This window comes from Trichechus manatus, unplaced genomic scaffold (genome assembly GCF_000243295.1).
Source record: "Trichechus manatus latirostris isolate Lorelei unplaced genomic scaffold, TriManLat1.0 scaffold00079, whole genome shotgun sequence".
NCBI lineage: Eukaryota > Metazoa > Chordata > Mammalia > Sirenia > Trichechidae > Trichechus > Trichechus manatus.
The window spans coordinates 11,646,706-11,669,131 of NW_004444015.1; the positions used below are offsets into that span (position 1 = coordinate 11,646,706).

At 44.3% G+C, this 22,426-nt stretch overlaps 1 protein-coding gene across 1 annotated transcript; it reads right to left on the minus strand.

Moving 5' to 3' along the window:
• Positions 1 to 6,589: 6,589 nt before the first annotated feature.
• On the minus strand, positions 6,590 to 22,082 carry VGLL1 (vestigial like family member 1). Its single transcript, XM_004380947.1, is given in 5 exon segments — positions 6,590 to 6,643; positions 6,646 to 6,683; positions 10,440 to 10,499; positions 13,498 to 13,917; positions 21,881 to 22,082. Coding segments are annotated over 5 exon segments (774 nt in total).
• Between the last annotated feature and the right edge of the window lie 344 nt (positions 22,083 to 22,426).

Genomic DNA, 22,426 nt, shown 5'->3' on the forward strand with positions numbered 1-22,426 from the left:
GCAGGAGAAAGATGTGACAGTCTGCTTCTGTGAAGATTTACAGTCTTGGAAAGCCTGTGGGGCAGTTCTACTCTATCCTATAGGGTCGCTATGAGTCGGAATCGACTCCATGGCAACGGGTTTGGTTTGGATTAGCATCATTTTTAAAGGCTGCAGCTTATATTATATTGGGTGATGGAACATAATTTGTTTAACCGTCGCCCTTTTGTTGAGCATTTAAGTTGTTCCTGATTTTTCACTATTATAAACAATGCAGTGTTGAACATCTGTGTATTTAAATCTTTGTGCATTTGTCAAATTCCTTTTTTGGATACTTTCCTAGAGGTGAAATTGCCAGGTCAAAATGTATGTGTATTTTTAAGAAGTGGCCACTTTATTTAAAAGGCTGCCAATTCTGTCATGCAGATTTGCTCAACAGAGGTCCTCAGATTTGATAGCCTTGGGGAGAAATATTTATATCGTATAGGTTGGTGCTTTCCAAACCTGGTGTGGTAGGCAGAATAATAGCCCTCCAAATATGTCTATGTCCTAGTCCTAGACCATTGCATTATTACTTCACATTTTCTAACTACTAATGGTTAACAAAATTATTTAACATTAACTGTGGTAAGCTAGGGAAATAATTAGGGGAAGGTCAGAGTTTATTGTTTACGGTGAGAAAAAAAAAAACAAAAACCAAACCCGTTACCATCAAGTGGACTCCGACTCATAGCAACCCCATAGGACAGAGTAGAACTGCCCCATAGGGTTTCCAAGGAGTGGCTGGTAGATTCAAACAGCTGACTTTTTGGTCAGCAGCCGTAACTCTTAACCACCGCGCCACCAGGGCTCCCCAGGAAGAAAAGGAGCTGTTATATTTCAGATAGTGAGGATGGTGCAGGACCGGGCAGTGGTTCATTCTGTTGAACATGGAGTTGCACAGAGTCAGAACCCATTCCACGGCACCTAACAACAATAACAAGCATTTATTTGTGGAGGAGTGATTTTATTTTCAATGTCACATATGATATTGATTTTCAGAATGTGAAAGTGCCTGAAACCAAGTCTTAATTGGATCTGCAAACTACATTCTTATCGAAGATTCTTAAAAGATTGTCTTCACTACTAAAAAAAGGGAATCGTTACCTTTTTTGCTTTTTCAGAGACAGGCATCATTTAACCATGTGAGGGTATTCAGCCCATTTGAAGCAAATTTCAATCTTCCAGATTGTTGAAGTCAGTAATGAGTGTGTGTTTGGTGGGAGGTGGGGAGTGGCAGCTGGTGAGTCCGAGAAAAGAGTCTCTGGCTTCTTGTCAATTTCTCAAAACTGTAGAGAAAGATGGAATGAGGCTCATGGACTCTAGTCTTACTGAACCCAGATTTTCCACAGTTTCGAGACTCTGACCTATCTGATAATTCCACCCCCCTCAAACTAACAGCTCACAAGATTATCAGCTAACAGTGTAGATGAAGCCACACACACCACACAAAAGGACCAGCTACCTCACCTTTGTGTGTGAAGGATGGCTCATACCTTATGACATTTTATGTCTATATCTATACCAGTTGCCATTTAGTCAATTCCGACTCATGGCAACCCCACGTGTGTCAGGGTAGAACTGTGCTCCATAGACTTTTTTGGGTAAAAATATAGAGCACAATATTTGCCAATTCAATATTTTTTCATGTATAGGATTCCATAAAACCAATTACGCCCATCTAGGTCAATTGGCATAACATAGTTCATAAAGAATATGTTCTACATCTTACTTGATGAGTAGCATCTGTGGTCTTAAAAGCTTGCAAACGGCCATCTAAGATATATCTATTGATCCTATCCCTTCCGTAGAAAAGGAGAATGAAGAAAACCAAAGACACAAGGAAAATAATCCAAGGGACTAATGGGCCACACAAACCACAGCCTCCACCAGCCGGAGCCCAGAAGAACTGGATGGTGCCCGGCTACCACCACTGACCACTATGACAGGGATCACAATAGAGGGTCCCAGGCAAAGTGGGAGAAAAATGTAGAACAAAATTCAAATTCACACACACACAAAAAAAAACCCCAACAAAAACCAAAAAACCAGACTTACTGGTCTGACGGTGACTGGAGAAAGCCCCGAGACTATGGCCCCTGGATACCCTGCTAACTCCGAACTGAAGCCACTCCAGAGGTCCACATTTCAGCCAAAGATTAGACAGGCCTATAAAACAAACAATAACATACGTGAGGAATGTGCTTCTTAGTTCAATCAAGTAAATGAGACCAAATGGGCAACATCTGCCCAAAAGCGAAGATGAGAAGGCAGGAGGGGACAGGAAAAGTGGACAAATGGACCCAGTGAACCTGGGGTGGAATGGAAAGGGGGAGAGTGCTGACACATAGAGGGGATTGCAGCCAATGTCACTAAACAATTTGTGTATTAATTTTTGAATGAGAAAATGTAAACTTTCACCTAAAGCACTATAAAATTTAAAAAAATACATCAATCGTGTTGTGCAATCATCACCAATTTCTGTTGTCAAACTCCATAGGGTTTTCATGGCTGTGACCTTTTGGAAGCAGATCACCAGGTCTTTCTTCTGAGGCATCTCTAGGTGGGTTCAAACCACCACCCTTTCAGTTAACAGCTGAGTGTTTAACTGTTTGCACCACCCAACCCATTGCTGTTGAGTTGATTCCAACTCATGACGACCCCAAGTGTTAGAGAGTAGAACTGCTCCATATGCTCCATAGGGTTTTCAAGGCTATGAAATTTAAAAAAAAATTTTTATTGTGCTTTAGGTGAAAGTTTACAGTGCAAATTAGTTTCCCATTAAAAAATTTATACACAAATTGTTTTGTGTCATTGGTTGCAATCCCCGCAATGTGTCAGCACTCTCCCCCTTTCCTTTCCACCCCAGGTTCCCCGTGTCCATTCATCCAGTTTTTCTGTCCCTTCCTGCCTTCTCATCTTTGCTTTTGGACAGGTGTTGCCCATTTGGTCACGTGTACTTGATTGAACTAAGAAACACGTTCCTCACGTGTGCTACAGTTTGTTTTATAGGCTTGTCTAATCTTTAGCTGAAGAATAAACCTCAGGAGTGACTTCAGTTCTGAGTTAAAAGGGTGTCTGGGGGCCATACTCTGAGGGTTTCTCAGTCTCTGTCAGACCAATAAGTCTGGTCTTTTTTTGTGAATTTGAATTTTGTTCTACTTTTTTCTTCCTCTCTGTCCGGGATCCTCTATTGTGATCCCTGTCAGAGCTGTCGGTGGTGGTAGCTGGGCACCATCTAGTTCTTCTGGGCTCAGCCTGGTGGAGGCTGTGGCTCATGTGGTCCTTTAGTCCTTTGGACTAAGATTTTCCTTGTGTCTTTCGTTTTCTTCATTCTCCTTTGCTCCAGACAGGATGAGACCAACAGAAGTATTTCAGATGACTGCTCACAAGTTTTAAGACCCCAGGTGCTACTCACCAAAGTAGAATGTAGAACATTTTCTTCATGAACTATTGTCTTAGTTATCTAGTGCTGCTATAACAGAAATACTACAAGTGCATGGCTTTAATAAACAGAGATTTATTCTCTTATAGTCTAGTAGGCTAGAAGTCTGAATTCAGGGCACCAGCTCCAGAGGAAGGCTTTCTCTCTCTGTCGGCTCTGGAGGAAGGTCCCTGTCATCAATCTCTCCCTGGTCTAGGAGCTTCTCAGTGCAGGGACCCCGGGGTCCAAAGGACACGAACGCTACTGGCTTTTTTTGTTTGGTGGTATGAGGTCCCACCGTGTCTCCGCTCACCTTTCTCTTCCATATCTCAAAAGAGATTGACCCAAGATACATCCCAATTCTGTAGACTGAGTCCTGCCTCCAGTCCTGCTTTATTAACATCATAAAGGTAAGATTTACAACACATAGAAAAATTACATCAGATGACAAAATGGTGGACAATCACACAACATGGGGAATCATGGCCTAGCCAAGTTGATATACATTTTTGGGAGACACAATTCAATCCACAACAATTATGTTATGCCAAATTGACCCAGATGTCCCCCAAGACCGTGGTCCCCAGCCCTCAGCCACAGTAACTCAGCCCCTCAAGGTGTTTGGATGTGTCTATGAAGCTTCTATGACTTTGCCTTGGTCAAGTTGTGCTGACTTCCCCAGTAATGTATACTGTCTTACCCTTCACCAGACTTAACACTTTTCTACTATCTAGTTAGTGATTTTCCCTCCCCACCCTTCCCCTCCCTCATAACCATCAAAGATTGCTTTTTTTCTGTGTGTAAACCTTTTCTTGGGTTTTTATAATCGTGGTCTCATACAGTATTTGTCCTTATGTGATTGACTTATTTCACTCAGCATAATGCCCTCCAGATTCAGCCGTGTTGTGAGATGTTTTTCAGATTAATCCAAGGCTGTGACTTCTATGGAAGCAGATGGCCAGGCCTTTCTTCCATGGCACCAATGGCTGGGTTAGAACCTCCAACCTTTAGGTTAGTAGTCAAGCGCAAACCATTTGCACCACCTAGGGACCTACCTCTCTCTCTATAATATATATATATATATTTAACTTGCAAGAGTAAAAATGCCAGTCTGTCAAAGAATTGCTTTTTAAGTTAACTCTTTGGAAGTAAGGTAGGAAAGGAAAAGCAACATGGATATAGAAACCCAGAAATGTAAATGTGGGATTAAGTAGGAGGTGATCTGGGCAGGGATTTACCTATCTATGTATGTGAGGGTTGCAAGAGTCTCTAGGTGGCAAGAAGTCTTTTCTTCCCTCTTTATTGAAGTGAGAAGATTAATTACTACTTTCAACTTTATTCCAGAAAGGTCTTCCAGGCTGAGGGATTTGCAGGGAAATACTATCAGATCACCCAGGCTACAGATGTCAGCCCTATTGGAATCATTTCTTCTTTTCCCTAGATAGCACATTAAGAGTTCAATTCGGATGTCACATTGTTATCTTCCAACACAGACGAATCCTTCTAGAATGAGCCAAGATGAATATATACTTCTATAATTATGCATCACAAGCCCTAGAGCAAAGACATGAGAAATCAGCCTCCACCCTGTGTTTTCCCAGCCATCACCCCAAAAGAACATGGCTTTCTTTCTTTCTTTTTCTTTTTATAAAATAATGTTTATTGTATTTTTAGTGAAGGTTTACATAGCAGTTTAGGTTCCTATTCAACAATTTCTACACAAGTTGTTCAGTGACCTTGGTTACATTCTTCACAATGTGTGAACATTCTCGTTATTTCCCTTCTGGTTGTTCCCTTTCCATCAATCTAGTTTCTCTGCCTGCTTACATTCTCATTTTCATTTTAAAGTAATTATCGCCCATTTGGTCTCATATAGGTGATTTTTTTAAAGGAGCACAGTACTCACAGTTGATATTCTTTATTTTGTGAGCCAATCTATTATTTAGCTAAAATATGACCTCAAGGGATAGTTTCAGTTTAACGTTTAAAGAGTATCTCAGGGCAATAGTCTTGGGTCGTCCTCTAGTTTCAACTGGTCCAGTAAGTCTGGATTTTTTAAGAATTTGAGATTCTGTTCCATATTTTTCTCCCATTGAATAAGGGCCCATATATTGTGGCTCTGACTAGAATGGTCGGTAGTGGTAGCTGGGCACCATTTAGTTCTTCTGGTGTCAGGTTAGATGAGGCTGTGGTTTGTGTAGACAGAACATGGCTTTTTGAAGGTAAGTAACTTTAAGACAAGCTATAATGGCTAAGTTGTTTTTTTTTTCCCTTCTTGTTGATAAATCTATGAAACGTATGTAACGCACTGGAAAAACTTTTCTTGAGATAGGAGGATTAGTAGATTACTGCCAAGGTCACCAATTCCCTCATGCAAGGGCTGGGGTCTTTATTTACCTAAGAAGAGAGGAAAGAAACACCTAAGAGCCAAACCAAAATACCAAACCCATTGCCATCAAGTTGATTCCAACTCATGGCGACCCCTGTGTTGTGAAATAGAACCACTCCATAGAGTTTTCTTGGCTCTAATCTTTATGGAAGCAGCTCGCCAGGTCTTTCTTCCACAGTGCCACTGGGTGAGTTTGAACTGCCAACCTTCAGGTTAGTAGTCAAGCGCAAACCATTTACACCACCCAGGGACTCACTTAAGAGCTATCCTGATATTAATCTTTGATAAGTATTATTGTGGAGAGAAAGGAGCAGTGAGTTCAAAGACCTGAATTTAAGCGCCAGCTCTGCTACTGGCTATGGGATCTTGGGCAGATCATCACCTCCTCTGAGCCTCCATAGCTACAATGTTAAATGAAGATAAATAATGCCAATCCCAGGGTTGCTGGGAAATTTGAGATGATGGATGCGAAAGAACTTAGAATCCAGAATAATGCTATTTGGAAAAGTATAGTTTTATTATTCATTACAGTCTGAGCTATTACATAGGAGCAAGTAGGGTGTGGGTGGGGGACACTGTCAGCAGGGCCTCCTGGGGTTGTCATGGGCCTACCACCAAGATCACACATGAAACAAAGCTGTCTACCAGTTTGTGGAGATGAATGAGTTTGGAGAAATTGTCATTTTATCTGGAACAATCTGCAGGGAGGTCCTGCTTCCATGTCTTGGACCAAGCCCTGCCTTTCTCCTCCAACTTGACTAAAGGTGCTGCCAGTATCCATGTGGGTGGCCCCAAGGGTTCTGAGCTGAAAAGAAAAGGAATATTCCCCAGATGTCACTAACTGGGCAAGAGCTAAAGGAGAAATTCCATTGTTTATGGAAGCAAGGTGGGCCCCTCTGGAAGGCTGCAAGTTGCCGCCAAGGGCCAGCTGAACACCTGTAGGGTGTCAGACGTCAGAGTCCTCATCCACAGAGAGAGGGCAGACAGGAACTCATGTCACTGCATCCAACAGATGCTGTGCATACAGAATGAGTTCTGCTCTGGCCACAGGCCCTGCCTGGTACAAGGCAGTTTGCTCTACTTCTAATAAGTTCTCAGAAGTCAAAGATATCTCAGCAGTTCAATTTAGAAATTGCTTTTTTTTTTTTGGAATTGAGGAACTACATTTCCCAAGTGAAAGTATTTCATTCATCAGGGCCATCCTGGACTTCTCAGCTTCCTTCCAGACTTTGAGGATGGCGGGGAACCCCCAGCCCCAACCCATTCTCAATGAGTCTTTCCCATGCCATTTTCATTTTGCTTTTAGAAGAGGCAGGAATGAAGTTGATTTAAGTTTAGGTAGGAAAGGTTGGAAAGCTTCAGGCTGTTCCTGATCTCTCTATTATACAGTTTAAAAAGTGAGACAACCCCATAGGATACTACATGGTCAGTTTTGGTTCGAAGGACCCTGGCTGGTGGTTAAGGGAACTGTGATTTCTAAGTAGGAGGGTGGTGGGTGCAGGGGAAGGTGGGATGAGCAAGGAGGCAGGCTTCTCTGTTCCCATCCCTAACAGCTCTCTTCATCATTTTATATGCTGGGAATTCACTTAACAAGTTTGAAAATCATGCTGTAGGGCCTAGGTGTCACAAAAGAAGAGTGTACGATTTTAGGGAGAGCATGAACTTGCTTCTGACTTAATTTTCCTTAGTGGCAGAAACAGAAAAGGATGGCGATGTCTCTAGACCCTCTGGATTCATAGTGGAAAATCTTTAGCAGGTTTGGAAATAACAATTCTCTTCTTCAAACCAAAATTCAATAAAAGAACAGATCTTGTCTTTTCTCTGGAGACTGGCTCCCTGAAAAACAGGATAAGCATGATGATTAAGAAGCTGGCTCTGGGGTCAGATGAGCCCCTGAATCCTGGTCTTACCACTCCCAAGCTGTGTGACCTTGGGCAAGTTACCTAGCTTCTCTGAGCCCCATCTTCCTCATCTGCTAAATGGGGATAATAATGTTGCCTATCTCCCAAGATTCTGGTGAGGGTTAAGGGAGTTAAACACATGTCAAGCCCTTGGAACAGTGCCTAGCACCTATGTGCTGAATAAATGTTAGCTATTATTTTGTTGGAGTCCCTGGGTGGTGTAAATGGTTAACACGTTAGGCTGCTAACCAAAAGGTTGGAGGTTTGAGCCCACCCAGAGGCACCTTGGAAGAAAGGCTTGGTGATCTACTTCTGAAAAAAACCAGCCATTGAAAACCCTATGAAGCACAGTTCTACTCTGCCACATATGGGGTCACATTGAGTCAGAGTCAACTTGATGGCAACTATTTGTTTTTTCTGGTTATTATTTTGTTAAAGAAGCAGTGTCTCTATACGCAGTAGGGTTGAATTGTTGTTGTGTCAAGATGCAGTTTAGTTTAGTGGGTAAGACTCAGGACTTTGAAATCAGAGAAAACTGACTCTGGCACTTATTTATTTTATGACTTTGGGCAAATTTACTTAACCTCTCTATATTTCAATTTTCCCATCTATGAAATTAGGATAAAAATAGCACCTACATTGTAGGTAGTTAAAAACAAAAAACAAACAAAAAAACCAAACCTGTTTCCATCGAGTCAATTCTGATTCACTGTGACCCTATAGGACAAAGTAGAACTGCCCCATAGGGTTTCTAAGGCTGTAATCTTTACGGAAGCAGACTGCCACATCTTTCTCCTGCGGATTGGCTGGTGGATTTGAACCGCTGACCTTTCAGTCAGCAGCCCAGCACTTAACCATTGGGCCTATTTGGGAATGGGTTTTTGTTATGTTGATGAGGCAGTATTAGTGTAGGGTGTGTTTTAAGTCAATCTCTTCTGAGATATAAAAAGAGCAAATTGAGCAAGTGAAAAAGCAAGCAGAGATGGGGGAAGATAGATGCCACATCACATGAAGATCACCAAGGAACCTAGAAACAAGCGAAAAAGAGACAAGGACCTTCCCCCAGAGATAAAGAGCCTTCCCCTAGAGCCGGCACCCTGAATTCGGACTTCTAGGCTACTAAACTTTGAGAAAATTAATTTCTGTTCATTAAAACCACCCACTTGTGGCATTTCTGTTATAGCAGTGCTAGGTAACTAACCAAAAACCAAACCTACTGCTGTAGAGTTGATTCCGACTCCTAGTGACCCAATAGGACAGAGTAGAACTGCCCCATAAGGTTTCCAAGGCTGTAAATCTTTATGGAAGCAGACTGCCATGTCTTTCTCCCTCGGAGCAGCTGGTGGGTTTGAACCTCTGACCTTTTGGTTAGCAGCCAAGTGCTTTAACCACTGCACCACCAGGGCTTCTAGATAACTAAGACAGTCACTATTTACTGAACACTGATTGTGTAAGGCACCTAGCACATACACATACCACAAAGTTATTTAGGGGACTGAACAGATTGATAGATGCCGTATCTGGCTCATCATCAATGCCCAATAAATGTTGTTATTTTGGGCCTATGAACAATATGAAGTGTGAACTTATCAGCAATTACAAGGCTTGCAATTAAAGAAAAGCTATAAGCTATTAACAAGTACTTGAGAGACATTACAATCTTGACTTTCATAAACTAAAGGCTTACGCTTTTGGATGGCTTACTGTGTGCCAGGCATTATTCTAAGCATTTACATATATTATTTCATTTAATCCTCACAGAAACCCTATGAAAGTGGACACTATTTTTATGCTCATTTTACAAATGAGGAAACTGAGCCATAGACAGGTTAAGAAACTTGACCAAATTCCTGGAGCTTTGTAAATAATGGGGAAACTCTGGTGGCATAGTGGTTAAGAGCTACGTCTGTTAACCATAAAGGTCAGCAGTTCGAATCCATCAGGTGCTCCTTGGAAACTCTACAGGGCAGTTCTACTCTGTCCTATAGGGTCGCTAGGAATCAGAATCAAATTGATGGCAATAGTTTTTTTTTTTTTAAAGTAAGTAATGAAGCCCTGGTGGTGCAGTGGTTAAGAGCTATGGCTGCTAACCGAAAGGTTGCCTGTTTGAATCCACCAGCTGCTCCTCAGAAACCCTATGGGGCAGTTCTACTTTGTCCTATAGGGTCGCTATGAGTCGGAATCGACTCAAAGGCAATGGGTTTTCAGTAAGTAATGTAGCCAGGATTTGCACCCAGACCATGAAGCTCCTCATGTCATCCCACCCAGATTGTCTTCACAGGAACTTTCCTACCGACACCACTTTCAAATTGAGTGTGGGGCCCAGAGTTTTGGCCCGTGGCTTCAGTCAGTATCTTCCCTGGCTGCAGTGTCCTGGGGTAGCCCTATGTGCTAGGCAGTACACTGACCATCTGGGACAGATCAAGCTAATCCCCATGAATTTGTAAACTTTCTGAGTCACCTTGGTTACCTCAGTCAGTCAGGCTCAGGTAAAAGAGTTCAGTTGAGTTGCTTCTACAGCAAAACAAGAATACGTGTAAGAGATTTTACAAGATATGAAGTGCGTGTGCTCTTTGAGACAAAGATGGAACAAATTCTAAATACAACAATACTGAAGAGATAAGGTGTTGGGGACACTGGTTTTTACTCTCAAGTATCTTCTCAGGTTACAGAGAATCACTGTCAAAGGTAGAAACCAGATACCTACTTTCATTTGCAAGGTTAGCACTGGCCCCTCCATGACTTGGGGAGAAATGGATTTTCTTATCTAGAAAAGAAGAAGAAGAAAACATGATTGGAAATGAAATCCCTGGGGTTGGGTTAGAAAGTGCACAGTGGTACCCCCCACCCACCCACCAAGAGAAACCAAACCCTGTTGCCTTTGAGTTGGCCCCCAACTCATGACGACCTCATGTGTTGCAGAGTAGAGCTGTGCTCCATAGAGTTTTGTTGGTGTTGATCTTTACAGAAGCAAATCACCAGGCCTTTCTTCCATGGCACTACTGGGTGGTTTCGAATCACCAACTTTTAGGTTCGTTGTTAAGCACAAACCATTTGTGCCACCCAGAGACCTTAGTAGTACCACGTAAACTAAACCTGTTGCCGTTGTAGTGGATTCTGCTCATAGCGACCCCGTAGGTCAGAGTAGAACTGTTGTACCATAGGGTTTCCAAGGCTGTAATCTTTATGGAAGCAGACTGCCACATCTTTCTCCAGCAGAGTAGCTGGCGAGGTTAAACTGCCGACCTTTCGGTTAGCAGCCAAGTGCTTTACCACTGCACCACCAGGGCCCAAGTTGCCTGCCCCTCAGTTTATGGGGACCTGGTGTATTTTCTCTATCAGAGTCTACAAAGACAGAGACGCTTCTGTTTTTAAGACCCCTGGACCTTGTTCCCTCATAGAGGCAGTGTTCCTGATTAGAGGTTGCTGACTTCCTCAACAGATGCTGCACAGCCAGTCACCAGTTAGTACGAGAGATGTCAGAGAGATGTCGGCATGAGTAGGAGAGTGTGAAGAGTTCACAGCAGTTGAGACTTCGGCAATAAACAGTGGTTTGTGAATGTCTAGAGGTTTCGGAATAGGATAATCCCTGCATTATCGTTTCACCATTAGGTGCCTGGCAATAGTAGATACTCACTAAATATTTGCTGCATTGAAGCGGAGCTGTATAGACTGGTTATGTTTGGGAGGCAATGATTTGAGCCGTCTGTGTTGTAATCAACCATGGAAACAGGGTTCTACTGTGTGCCTGCACAGAACACATACAAACTCAGTAGCCCAATTTTCCCTCTGACTCCAGCAGGAAGTTTTGAAAAATAGTTGGTGGGAATTCTCACAGGTTTTCCCAGGCATGCTATTTTTTTTTTATTTACTCTTTAAGTACATTCTTAATCAAACTTTGGAAATGATGGAGGGGTATGTTAATGAGAAATTTGTTCTCCATGTTCGGATGGAGCAGAGAGCGTGGCTTAGCTAGGCTGTGCTGAAGAGGCCCTTTGTGTGCTCTATACTTAGCGCACAGGAAAGGCAGCATCCAGGAATCTATTTCAGGCCTCGGAGACTACCCATAAAACCCATTGCTGTCAAGCTGATTCTGACTCATAGCGACCCTATAGGGCAGAGTAGAACTGCCCCATAGGGTTTCCAAGGCTGTAATCTTTATGGACGCAGACTGCCACATTTTTCTCCCACGGAGTGGCTGGTGGGTTAGAACTGATGACCTTTTGGTTAGCAGACGAGCACTTAACCACAGCACCACCAGGGCTCCTATGGTAGACTAGAATCACAGATATGTATGAACTGGGAAGCTGCAAAAGAAAATTCATCCAGAGTGCAGAGTGCCAGAGGAAGTTGACTTGGCCCCATGAAACTATAAAATATATATTATCACCAACATTTCATATGAAAGGCAAATATTGCAGCGGAGTGGGTTCCTTTTTTTGGTGAAATTGTGTCAGGCTGATTCTACGCTTGTCCTTTTACAAAGAAGGGAGTCTTTTTTCTGATGGGCATTTTTGCATCTAGTAGGCAATAATGAAGCGTCCCTGGGTAGTGCAAGGAGCCCTGGTAGCACAGTGGTTAAGACCTCAGGCTGCTAATCAAAAAGTTGGCGGTTTGAATCCACCAACTGCTCCTTGGAAACCCTTTGGGGCAGTTTTACTGTCCTATGGGGTCACTATGAGTCGGAATCTACTTGATGGCAATGGGTTTATTGGTGGTGCAAATGGTTTGTGCTGGGCTATTAACCGAAAGGTTAGCGGTTCAAACTCAACCAGCTGTACCACTGAAGAAAGGTCTAGAGATTTGCTTCCATTAAGATTACAGCCAAAGAAACCCTATTGAGCAGTTCTACTTTGTCACACATGGGGTTACCATGAGTCGGAATCAACTCGATGGCAATGGGTTTTTTACAGCATTAATTAAATATTTGTTGAGTGAGTGAGTGAAGGAAGGAGTGAGTAAGCCTCAAGGGCATTTTTGGTTCAGAGGGAGAGGTGGTGGTCAGGGAGCAGGAACCCCAGGGAAACAGAAGGGGAGCCCGGTGCACAGGAGCCAGCCACTCACAGCCAGGCAGCCATGAGGCTGCCTCTCCAGTTGCTTTGAATTTTAATGTGCGGAGCAGATGGTTGGTCTAGAGTGCCCTTGTTTTTGCCCAGGAACCTGGCATCAGCACCAGTTGCCAACCTGTTTGGAGGCTTGAGTTTGATTCTGTAGGTGTGTCACAGAATTCTGCTTTGCAAACAGATTATTTGGTAGCTCACCATGAGGTGAATATAGGACTCTATGATTTTAGGCAGCAGCCCATAATTTTTCTAGGGTAAGGCCAAGTCAAACAGACTGGGGTGAATACTCTAAGCCAAGTTCGTCTGGCTACCTATCTATGTAACCCGTTAGCCATTAAACTGTGAATGCCAATGAAGCCTGAAAAAAAAAATCAAACCCGTTGCTGTCGAGTTGATTCCGACTCATAGCAACCCTATAGGACAGAGTAGAACTGCCCCATAGGGTTTCCAAGGAGTGCTTGGTGGATTCGAACTGCCGACCTTTTGGTTAACAGCCTATAGCTCTTAACCACTACGCCACCAGGGTTTCCCCAATGAAGCCTAGTGAAGCTATAGGGAAAGTTTAAGCAGAGCATTCCGTCCCTCAGCAGTCCCATGTCCTAAGCGGCAGTAATTCATCTTGGCCCCCCATCTCATGCCAACGAATTCTACATCACAACCAATCAGGGGCAATCCTCCCAGTATCTGTAGGTGTGTCCTTACAGTGGGCAGAGTCGGGAGGCAGGTCAAGGAGCAATCCTGATCTTCCAGCTATCTGGGCAGAGTTGTGGTCCTCCCTGGTGGCAGGTTCCTGAGGACAGGCTAGGCATCTTTCTTGCTGGAGGAGACTTACAAGGGGCTCGCATTTCCCATCAGGCTTGGGCTCTGGAACCAGGGAGCCACTGGGGAAGGCATGAGAGTAGCCAGGCTCTGGGGAGCTGGGACTGGCTAGGGAGGAGAAATGCCACAGCTCTCCAGGCTGTGCAGAGGGACTCCCAGTCAGGGACAGTGGGTACGGATCCATAGCCATGGGACCGGACACATTCAAGCTGCAGCTGGCTGCACTATTTGTAGGAGAGCCTTCTGGTTGTGGTTTTCTCCACTGAGAAGATGAACGCCATTGATTTGGAGACATGTCACTATCTGGGAAGGAAAGATTTAGAAGACAGTTAGACAGCCATAGCAGGTGTTTATTTATGTATTGTTTGCAAAATGGAAGTGGTTTAATTTTTTTCTGATTAATACATAGTAATTTTTAATGCATCATCTTTTTGTGTGTGAAAACACACAACAAAACATATGCCAATTCAATAATTTCTACATGTATAATTCAGTGACATTAACTACATTCCTCAAGTTGGGCACCCATTCCATACTATTTTTTTAATGTGAGGAAAATGTAGAAAAGTTGGGGAAAAAAATCACCTTAATTATAATATCCAGAGACCACCATTTGCATGCACTTCTTTCTAGGATATTTTTCTTTTCATGTATGCATGATTTTCACAACACATATTGCTATCTAAAGTTGCTTTTTCATATTAAAATATTGTAAATATACTTCCATAACAATGAATGGAGCCAAACATCAGCTTTTTAAATGGCCACACAGTAAGGATTCCATTATAAGGTAGTAGCATGACTAATGGAATCCCTTGAGTGGTACAAATGGTTAAAGCATTCAGCTGCTAATTGAAAGGTTGGAGATACGAGTTCACCTAGAGGCACCTGCGAAGAAAGTCTTGTCAATTTACTTCCCAACAACTAGCCACTGAAAACCTTCTGGAGCACATTCTAGTCTCATACATACAGGGTCGCTATGAGTCAGAATTGGCTCCACAGGAGCTTTTTTTTTTTAAAGTTACTAACAAATATCATATTTGCAGGCAGTTCAGTCATTTCCGTTTTTTCAATTATATTAACAACATTGCAGTGATCATCTTTGGATAAACGTCTTTGCACCCTTGTCCAATTAGCTCCAACAATTAAGGTAAATTTTCTAGAAGTAGAATCGTTTGATCAAAGGTGGTTTGTGTTTCGTTGTTGCTGTTTTGCTTTATTTTATAGCTAGTGTTTTGAATACACCAAATAGGAGGAATCCACAGAACTTTATAAAGGGTTTAGTGCTTGCCTATGTTGGTCATTTACACAACTCTAGATGTTGAAACCTCATTTTCAAGAGGAATCTGGGACACAGGGATGTTAAGAGTCTGAACCAAGGTAGCAAACCAGATTAGCCAAGTAGGGATTGAGCCATGTGATGGGTGGGGAAGCAGTTACTTGGACCTCATCTTGCAAAAGCAAAATGCTCAGGGTCAAGGAGTGACGCAGTTTGTTCTTGCAAAATTCATGTGGGCCGGCTGATGGGGATGGGGTCTCCTTTGATGCCATAGTCACTACTCTGTGCCTGTAATAGTGGCTGAGTCTGAGGTCTTAAAAAGTCTACAATAGCTCATGACATGGATGGATGTTTTCCCCGTTCCCAACACCCACTCACGGAAGGAGAGGAGGAGGGAGTGAGCTCTGCCAGATGGTGCTTAAAGCCTGGAGCCTCTCATATATCCAAGCTAATGAAAGTGGAGGGGGTAGGCGTGGGCGAGGCGAGCAAAGGAAAATTCGAGGGCTGGAGAGGCTGTCTGGCACGCTGGCCCCCTACCCGTCCATGTGCACTTCCCCCAGCTCTCCTGAATGTTCCATTTGACTGGATTCTGAATAAGAGAAAAAACATCTGAGAGGCCTTACCCAGTGGTACTGAAGCACCCCCACCCACCACTGTAGCTTTGCATGTGATACAGATGATAAAAGCAAAATGAGCCCTACCCCCGCAGAGGAGACATCCTGGCCAACATATTATATCCTTCACAATGGCCTATGGGCAAAGGTTGGCCTCTTCTAATGAAAACACGGGCAAGGAAACATTAAATTTGTTCCTGAGGGTGAATGCTGCTTTCAAAAATTGATATCTGCAGGCAGTAGCAATTACGGCACCGTGTGGCACAAATAGAGAGATTAAGCTGATTTCGTATAATCCCTGTCCACACTTCATATTGAGTGAAGGTACTGCTTGTCCTAAGCACAAAACAGCAACAACTCGTAGCCTCTGACAACCAGGTGGTTTCCATCTGAAGTGGCCTTATAGATCTCATGCACATGGCCTAGGCACTGACTGCTTGAAATGTGGAAGACAGGGCCCCAGCGTGTTTTGAATATTTCTTAACTGCTTCCTTCCCGGGATTCTCTGACTGAAACGTTAAGCGGAGCGGGTGGGGTGCCACACTCCGAGGTCCCATTTGGTTACTGAGTGCACCAGAGCACAGTTTGAATGGGAAGACATTGGGAGGTACTGGATGTCCCAATCCCAGGTTCACAGCAACCCAATCAATGGTGAGCCTTGAGTAGCCTGGAAACCCATCTTTCCTGACCAGGCTTGGGTGTTGGTGTCCCATGGAGGGGAGACCCTGAATTTTGATGGGACTACACTTTCTCAGGCTTCTTGGGCTAACTGCTCCAGCAACCATGCCCATCTACCCTGTGGACGGCTGGCAATTTCCCAGACCACAGCCTGGACTGGCTCAAGGCTACTGTTGCTAGTAGAAATGGTCCCGGTGACACCCTCTTCCTACCCAAGTGCCCCCTCGTGGTTACCTCCGGAGGTGAGGGAGGGAGCCCCAGGGGAGGGAGGTGAGCAGACTCAGGCCTGCTCCACTCCACTCCCAGAGGAAGCGTGCTGCCTTCTCAAACTCCCAAACCACATTAGCAAACAGAGAGAGGTCGAGGAGCACTTTGATTCAGGAACACTTGGGACAGGCTGGAGTTTTCTCTCAATAGGATTACAAAAGACTTCCACCCCATATACTCCAATCTTCAGCATTTAGACCCTACCTCTTAGTCCCATTCATGCCTCCGTAATTCCCAGGGACCCCATCCAAAGACCAGAGTCTGCCCAGGGAATGCCTGTCCCCGTTTCCCTCTCTGCCCCGGGGGTGAAACTGGCAAGCCTCTCTACTGTCACCCAGGCAAACGCAGAGAAACCACCCACTCTCACCTACATACACTTCTAGGGGCACCAGAACCCTCCAGAAAGCACCCTCAGGCTCTAAAGAGCTTGACTCCATCCAACAGACCACCCCCTTACACTCCATCCCTGCCTGGTGACCCTGCCTCCCTACTTCAGACTAGTTTCTGGACACAAGGCAATGATTTTAGCACGGTGTCTGGTGCCCAGTGGGGGCTCAATATATGTTTGTGCAAATCCCCCTTCCTTACTGGAAAGGAAGACACGAAGTTGTCAGTGTTCACAAGTGCCATATACAACCAGCATGACTATATCCCATATAGATATTCACCCTAAAAACCCCAGCATTTCTTCCCTACCTACTTCAGTATGGCAGATGGGAGGTGGGGGGAGAAGGAGGCAGGACCCTTTGAGACTAGTTATAAAAGACCTCTGGGTGCTCAGGTATGTGCCCTCTTGCCTTCTCCCTGCAGCCCTCAAGCAACGTGGCCAGGCCCAGGCTGGGCTCAGGGCTTGAGTTGGAGGCGGAATGCACACCAGACTGTGGCCCCCAGAAATGGCAGTTACTGAAGCTTCTTGAGACACCAATTCTGAAATCCCCAGTGTCCTTTGAAAAGGGAAATAATCCAAAGGTACCTTTAACTTCTGTTTTCTCTTCTGAAGTGTAACCAGTATAAATTTACATAAGTAAATAAAAAATAACTTTGATTTGGAAAAGGAAGCAAGGGACTTCGGTTGCATTTCCTAGGCACATGGGTCTGTGTGTCTGGGTTTTGCATAGGTGGCTTTACAGAGCACCCTTAGAAGGCAGGCGAGCCAGGGATAGGAGCCCATGAATGGGCAGCCTGTTCTCCTGGGCATGGCTTGGCTGTGTTCAAGAGGCTAGGTGCTGGCCTGCAGGGGTTGAGAGGATGCTGACGGTCAGAAATGAAAAGCTACTTCATGGGTTTCCACCATTTTTGAAGCTGCACGTATGTCACATAACATCCCCAGTGAGCACCGCTGTGGGGCTGGTCTTCTTTCATGGGCCCTCCCCCAAGACAGCAGAGTCTCTGAGAAACTCGATTCCTAACTGTGATAAGAGAGGCCTTGAGGGAAACAGTCTTTCATTTGCGCAATCAACGGACAAACATTTATCTATCCCACCCCACACTCTGTGAGGGCCACGTCATCTTCCTGGTCAAAGGATTTGTGAGATTCCCACAGGGAAAATGCAACTTTCAAAAAGGCACAGGGAGAAGAAAGCTGCCTCTCCGTTTGGCCTGGGAAGGGTGGCATGCATAGGTGTCCCTAATGCTGGCTATGTCCAAGTTTCCTTCGTCGGGAGGGGCTTCATTGAAAGACCCAAGGGGAAGTCGGAGGGCAAAGGAAACAGGGTCCCTGCCCTGAGAAGCTCCTAGACCAGGGGAAAATTGATGACAAGGACCTTCCCCCAGAGCTGACAGAGACAGAGAGCCTTCCCCTAGAGCTGGCGCCCTGAATTTGGACTTCTGGCCTCCTAGACTGTGAGAGAATAAATTTCTGTTTGTTAAAGCCATCCACTTGCGGTATTTCTGTTATAGCAACACTACATAACTAAGACAGGAAGCTATTGGAGGGCTTTGAACAGATGAGCGACATGATCTGACTTTCATTTTAATGATATCATTCTGACCACTGTGTTGAGAATAGACTGAAGAGGAGCTAGGGCAGTGAGACCAATTAGGAGGCTACTACAATAATCCAGCTGATGGCTTCTCAGACCAGGGTGAGAGCATCAGAGTTGGGGAGAAGTGGTCAAATCTTGAATATATTTTGAAGGTAGAACTTACAGAATTTCCCAAAGGATTGAACATGGGGTGTGAGAGAAACAGGATGTAAACATGACTCTAAGCAATTGGAAGGATACAGTTGCAATTTATTGAGATGGGGGAGACTGCAGGAGGAACAGGTTGGGGAAAAGATTAAGACTTCAGCTTGGGACCTGTTTTGTTCGAGATTCCTGTTAGACCTATGAAGTGAAGGTATCAAGTAGACAGTTGGATATACAGATCTGGAATCCAGTTTGGGCTGGAGATATACATTTGCAATTATCAGCATACAGATGGTATTTAAGACCAAGGGACTGAAAGAGATCACCTAAGGAGTGAGTTTAGATAGAGAAAAGAAATGGTCTGAGACCTGAGTCCTGGAGCCCTTGAATGTTTAGAAGTTGGAGAGAGGAGGAGCATCCAGCAAAGGAGACTGAAGAGGAGTAGTAACCAAGGAGGTAGGAGGAAAACCAAGGGAGTATGATGTAATGGAATCCAAGTGAAGCAAGTATTTCCAAGAGGACAGAGCAATCAACAACAGCAAATGTTGCTGATAGGTCAAATTAGATGAAGACAGAAGGACCATGGGATTTGGAAAGTGGAGGCCACTGGCTAACCTTGATAAAAGTGGTTTCAAGGAGTGATGAGGTTGCAAGCCTGAGTGGCGTGGACTCAAGAGAGTATGGGGGGGAGAGGAAGAGATAAACCTGTTGTCGTCGAGTCAATTCTGACTCATAGTGACCCTATAGGACAGAGTAGAACCGCCCCATAGGGTTTCCAAGGCTGTAAATCTTTACAGAAGCAGACTGCCACATCTTTCTCCCGAGGAGTAGCTGGTGGGTTTGAACTGCTGACCTTTCTGTTAGCAGCCGATTGCTTAACCACTGTGCCAACAGGGCTCCTTGGAAAAAGAGATAGTGCACATGAATACCACTTTTAAGTTTTGCTGCAAAATAAGGCAGAGAATTAGGCAATAGTCCAAGAGTTGGTTTTAGCTTCGATTTTACCAGGGGTTATGGATTGAACTATGTCCCCAAAAAAAGATATGCTGACGTCCTAACTCCCATACCTGTGAATGTGACCTATTTGGAAATAGGTTCTTTCTTTGAAGATGTTATCAGCTAGGTCATACTAGGTCATACTGCAGTAGGGTGTGTTGTAGTCCAAAATGACTGATGTCCTCATAAAAAAGAAGATATATTGAGAAGGGAGAAAGGAAGGATGCCATGTGATGCTGTAGCTGCAAGCCAAGAAATGCCTGGAGCCACCAGAAGCTAGAAGGGAGACATGGAACAGTTGATCTCTCAGAGGCTCAGAAGGAATCAACACAGCTGATACCCTGATTTGGACTTCTAGCCTCCAGAACCGTAAGTCAATAAATTTCCCTTCTTTAAAGCCACTTAATTTGTTGTATTTTCTTACAGCAGCCCTAGGAAACTAATCTACCAAGCGAGTAGGATAGAGGAAGTGAGGGACCACGGATTGATGGTGCTTACAAGGGAGCAACTGTCATACATCCAAGCCAAGGTCTTCAGCAATAAGAAACCAAAGAGTCAAAAAGCCAAAGTCAGCATACTTGTCCCTGAATGAAGTGTCTGGAAATTTTCATCCTTCCAAGGAGCCAGTTAGATCTTCTGAATTCCACATACCTCATTTCTCAGCTCTTAGCACATGTCAATCCCCCAAATGACTCAAGATCATAGCCATTCCTGCTCCTGCTCTGATAATTCAACACATCCTTGGACATCACCTCCTCACCCTCCACCCTCCCCTTCGTGCTCACTGTAACATCTTTTCTTTTCGTATCTGCTGCTGCCACACACCCTTCCATGTGTTCACTTAACCACCAAAATCCTCTGAGAGAATCACATCACCAGACTGGAAAAGAAATTTCTAGGAGAGACGTAAATTATGCAAAGGTGAGTGCATCAGACACACACCAACTCTGCGTCCTGACACAAAGAGCAAAGCCAGAGTGGTGCTATCTGGAAAGACGTGAGCTCTTCCCCTGCAGGCAGAGGCCCCACATGTTCACTTTGCACAAAGCAGCCCACTGGGAGGCATGTACATCCTTTAATGAGAGCAAGGAATTCAACACGTGTGTTTGAGAACAGCAGTAAAGAGCCCATAAAGTCAACCAGACCCTGGCCTACTTGCACATTTCATAAAAGCGAACAGGAGCCACATTGATTCACGTTCAAGTGGCAGGGGCCATGGCTCTGTTAGGCCCAGGAGGCATAGTGCCTAGGGCCCAGGAATACTTCTAAGCTTCCATGAAAATGTTTTAACTTCTTTTACAATCAGAAGGAAAAAATGAACATAACGATTAAAAAAAAAACAGTTGCATGGAGTCAACTCTGACTCATGATGACCCCATAAATTACGTAGAGTAGAGTAGAATTGTTCTCCATAGGGTTTTCAATGGCTGATTTCTGGTAAGTAGATCACCAGGTCTTTCTTCTGAGGTGCCTCTGGGTGGACTCGAACCACCAATCTTTTGGTTAGCAGCTGAGCATGTTAACCATTTGCACCACCCAGGGATTCCATATGAATATAAGGATAATGAATATGTAAAAATGAATCCAGCCTAGAGTATATTCATTTTTATACCAACACAGTCATAAAATATAATTTTTTATATTTTTTATAGAGGAAAGGGCCCACAAAGGGAAAAGTGTCTAGGGCCCGTGAAAGTCATACTGCAGCTCTGCCAGCTTCATTTTTATGGCTTCCACCAAATCTGGATATTTGGACGTACACATTTTAACACAGCTCTCTCAAGGTAACTGCTTTGAGACGTCAGAATGTTTATTTTTTATAAAAATTACCAAATAGTGTGTGCAATGGACACCCTGACCCTGCTGGGGTGGGGTGAGGGCTGCAGTAGGAACCTTCATTTACCTCCCTCCGGCCCTGGCCTTGCTCCACTACCAATTGAGAGGAGGTTGGGAGCACCTATGTGGGACCTGATTTTTCTCACTATAGATTCTTTGATGTTCCTGCCCTGTCAGGCCACTAGTATTAAAATAATGATGATAATAGTGAACCGGTGTGGGGTTCTTATTGTGTGCTGAGGAGTGAACCCAGCACTTCACACGATTGAGGAAATAATGCAATCGGTGAACTAATTCGATTAAACGTATCCACTTTCACATTAAACTTATAAGAAGGAAGTGTGGCTTCTCACTGGACAGTATGACTTTCCTGTAGCAAATATACACATTTCTCAGTGCATCAATGAGTTGGTCCAAGTTCTAACCCTGACAAGGAATTCCAGCCTCCTCCCTCCCAACGTGCTCACCATTCCTCATGGTCACATCTTGGCTCTGGCCCGAGGGGCTCAATCTCTGGGGGCTTTTGATGTTGCTCAGAGCTCTGGAAAAGTGCTCATCCACGACGCTGCTTATGTCCCCTTGGAAATAGGTGAAAAGGACACACCGGGAATTCCACTCGGTCTTTATAGGCTTCTGCTTACTCTTGGAAGTCTTCTTTGTTTCTTCCATTGTGGATGACACGGATGATAGCTGTGGACCAAATGCAAAATATCACTGGCATTATTTTCCCAAGAGGCTTAGCTATAGCTAGGATAAGCAGCATCCTTGGGAGCAAGTGGTTTGCTCCTACCAAGTACAGGTCCTCACTGGGCCCCACGGAGCCACTGAGCTCCTGAGTAGTTCCAAGAAGCTCAGTAACAATGCTGTGCTGGTCTGAGGATCAGCCAAGGAGCCTTGTCTAATCAGCGCTCGGGAGACAACAAGACAAAGCTTTACAAAGTGCTGAAAGGGGCCTTCTCTTACGAATGAGAAGAGTTATCTGGCAACATGACTAGAAGAGCATCATATAGTTC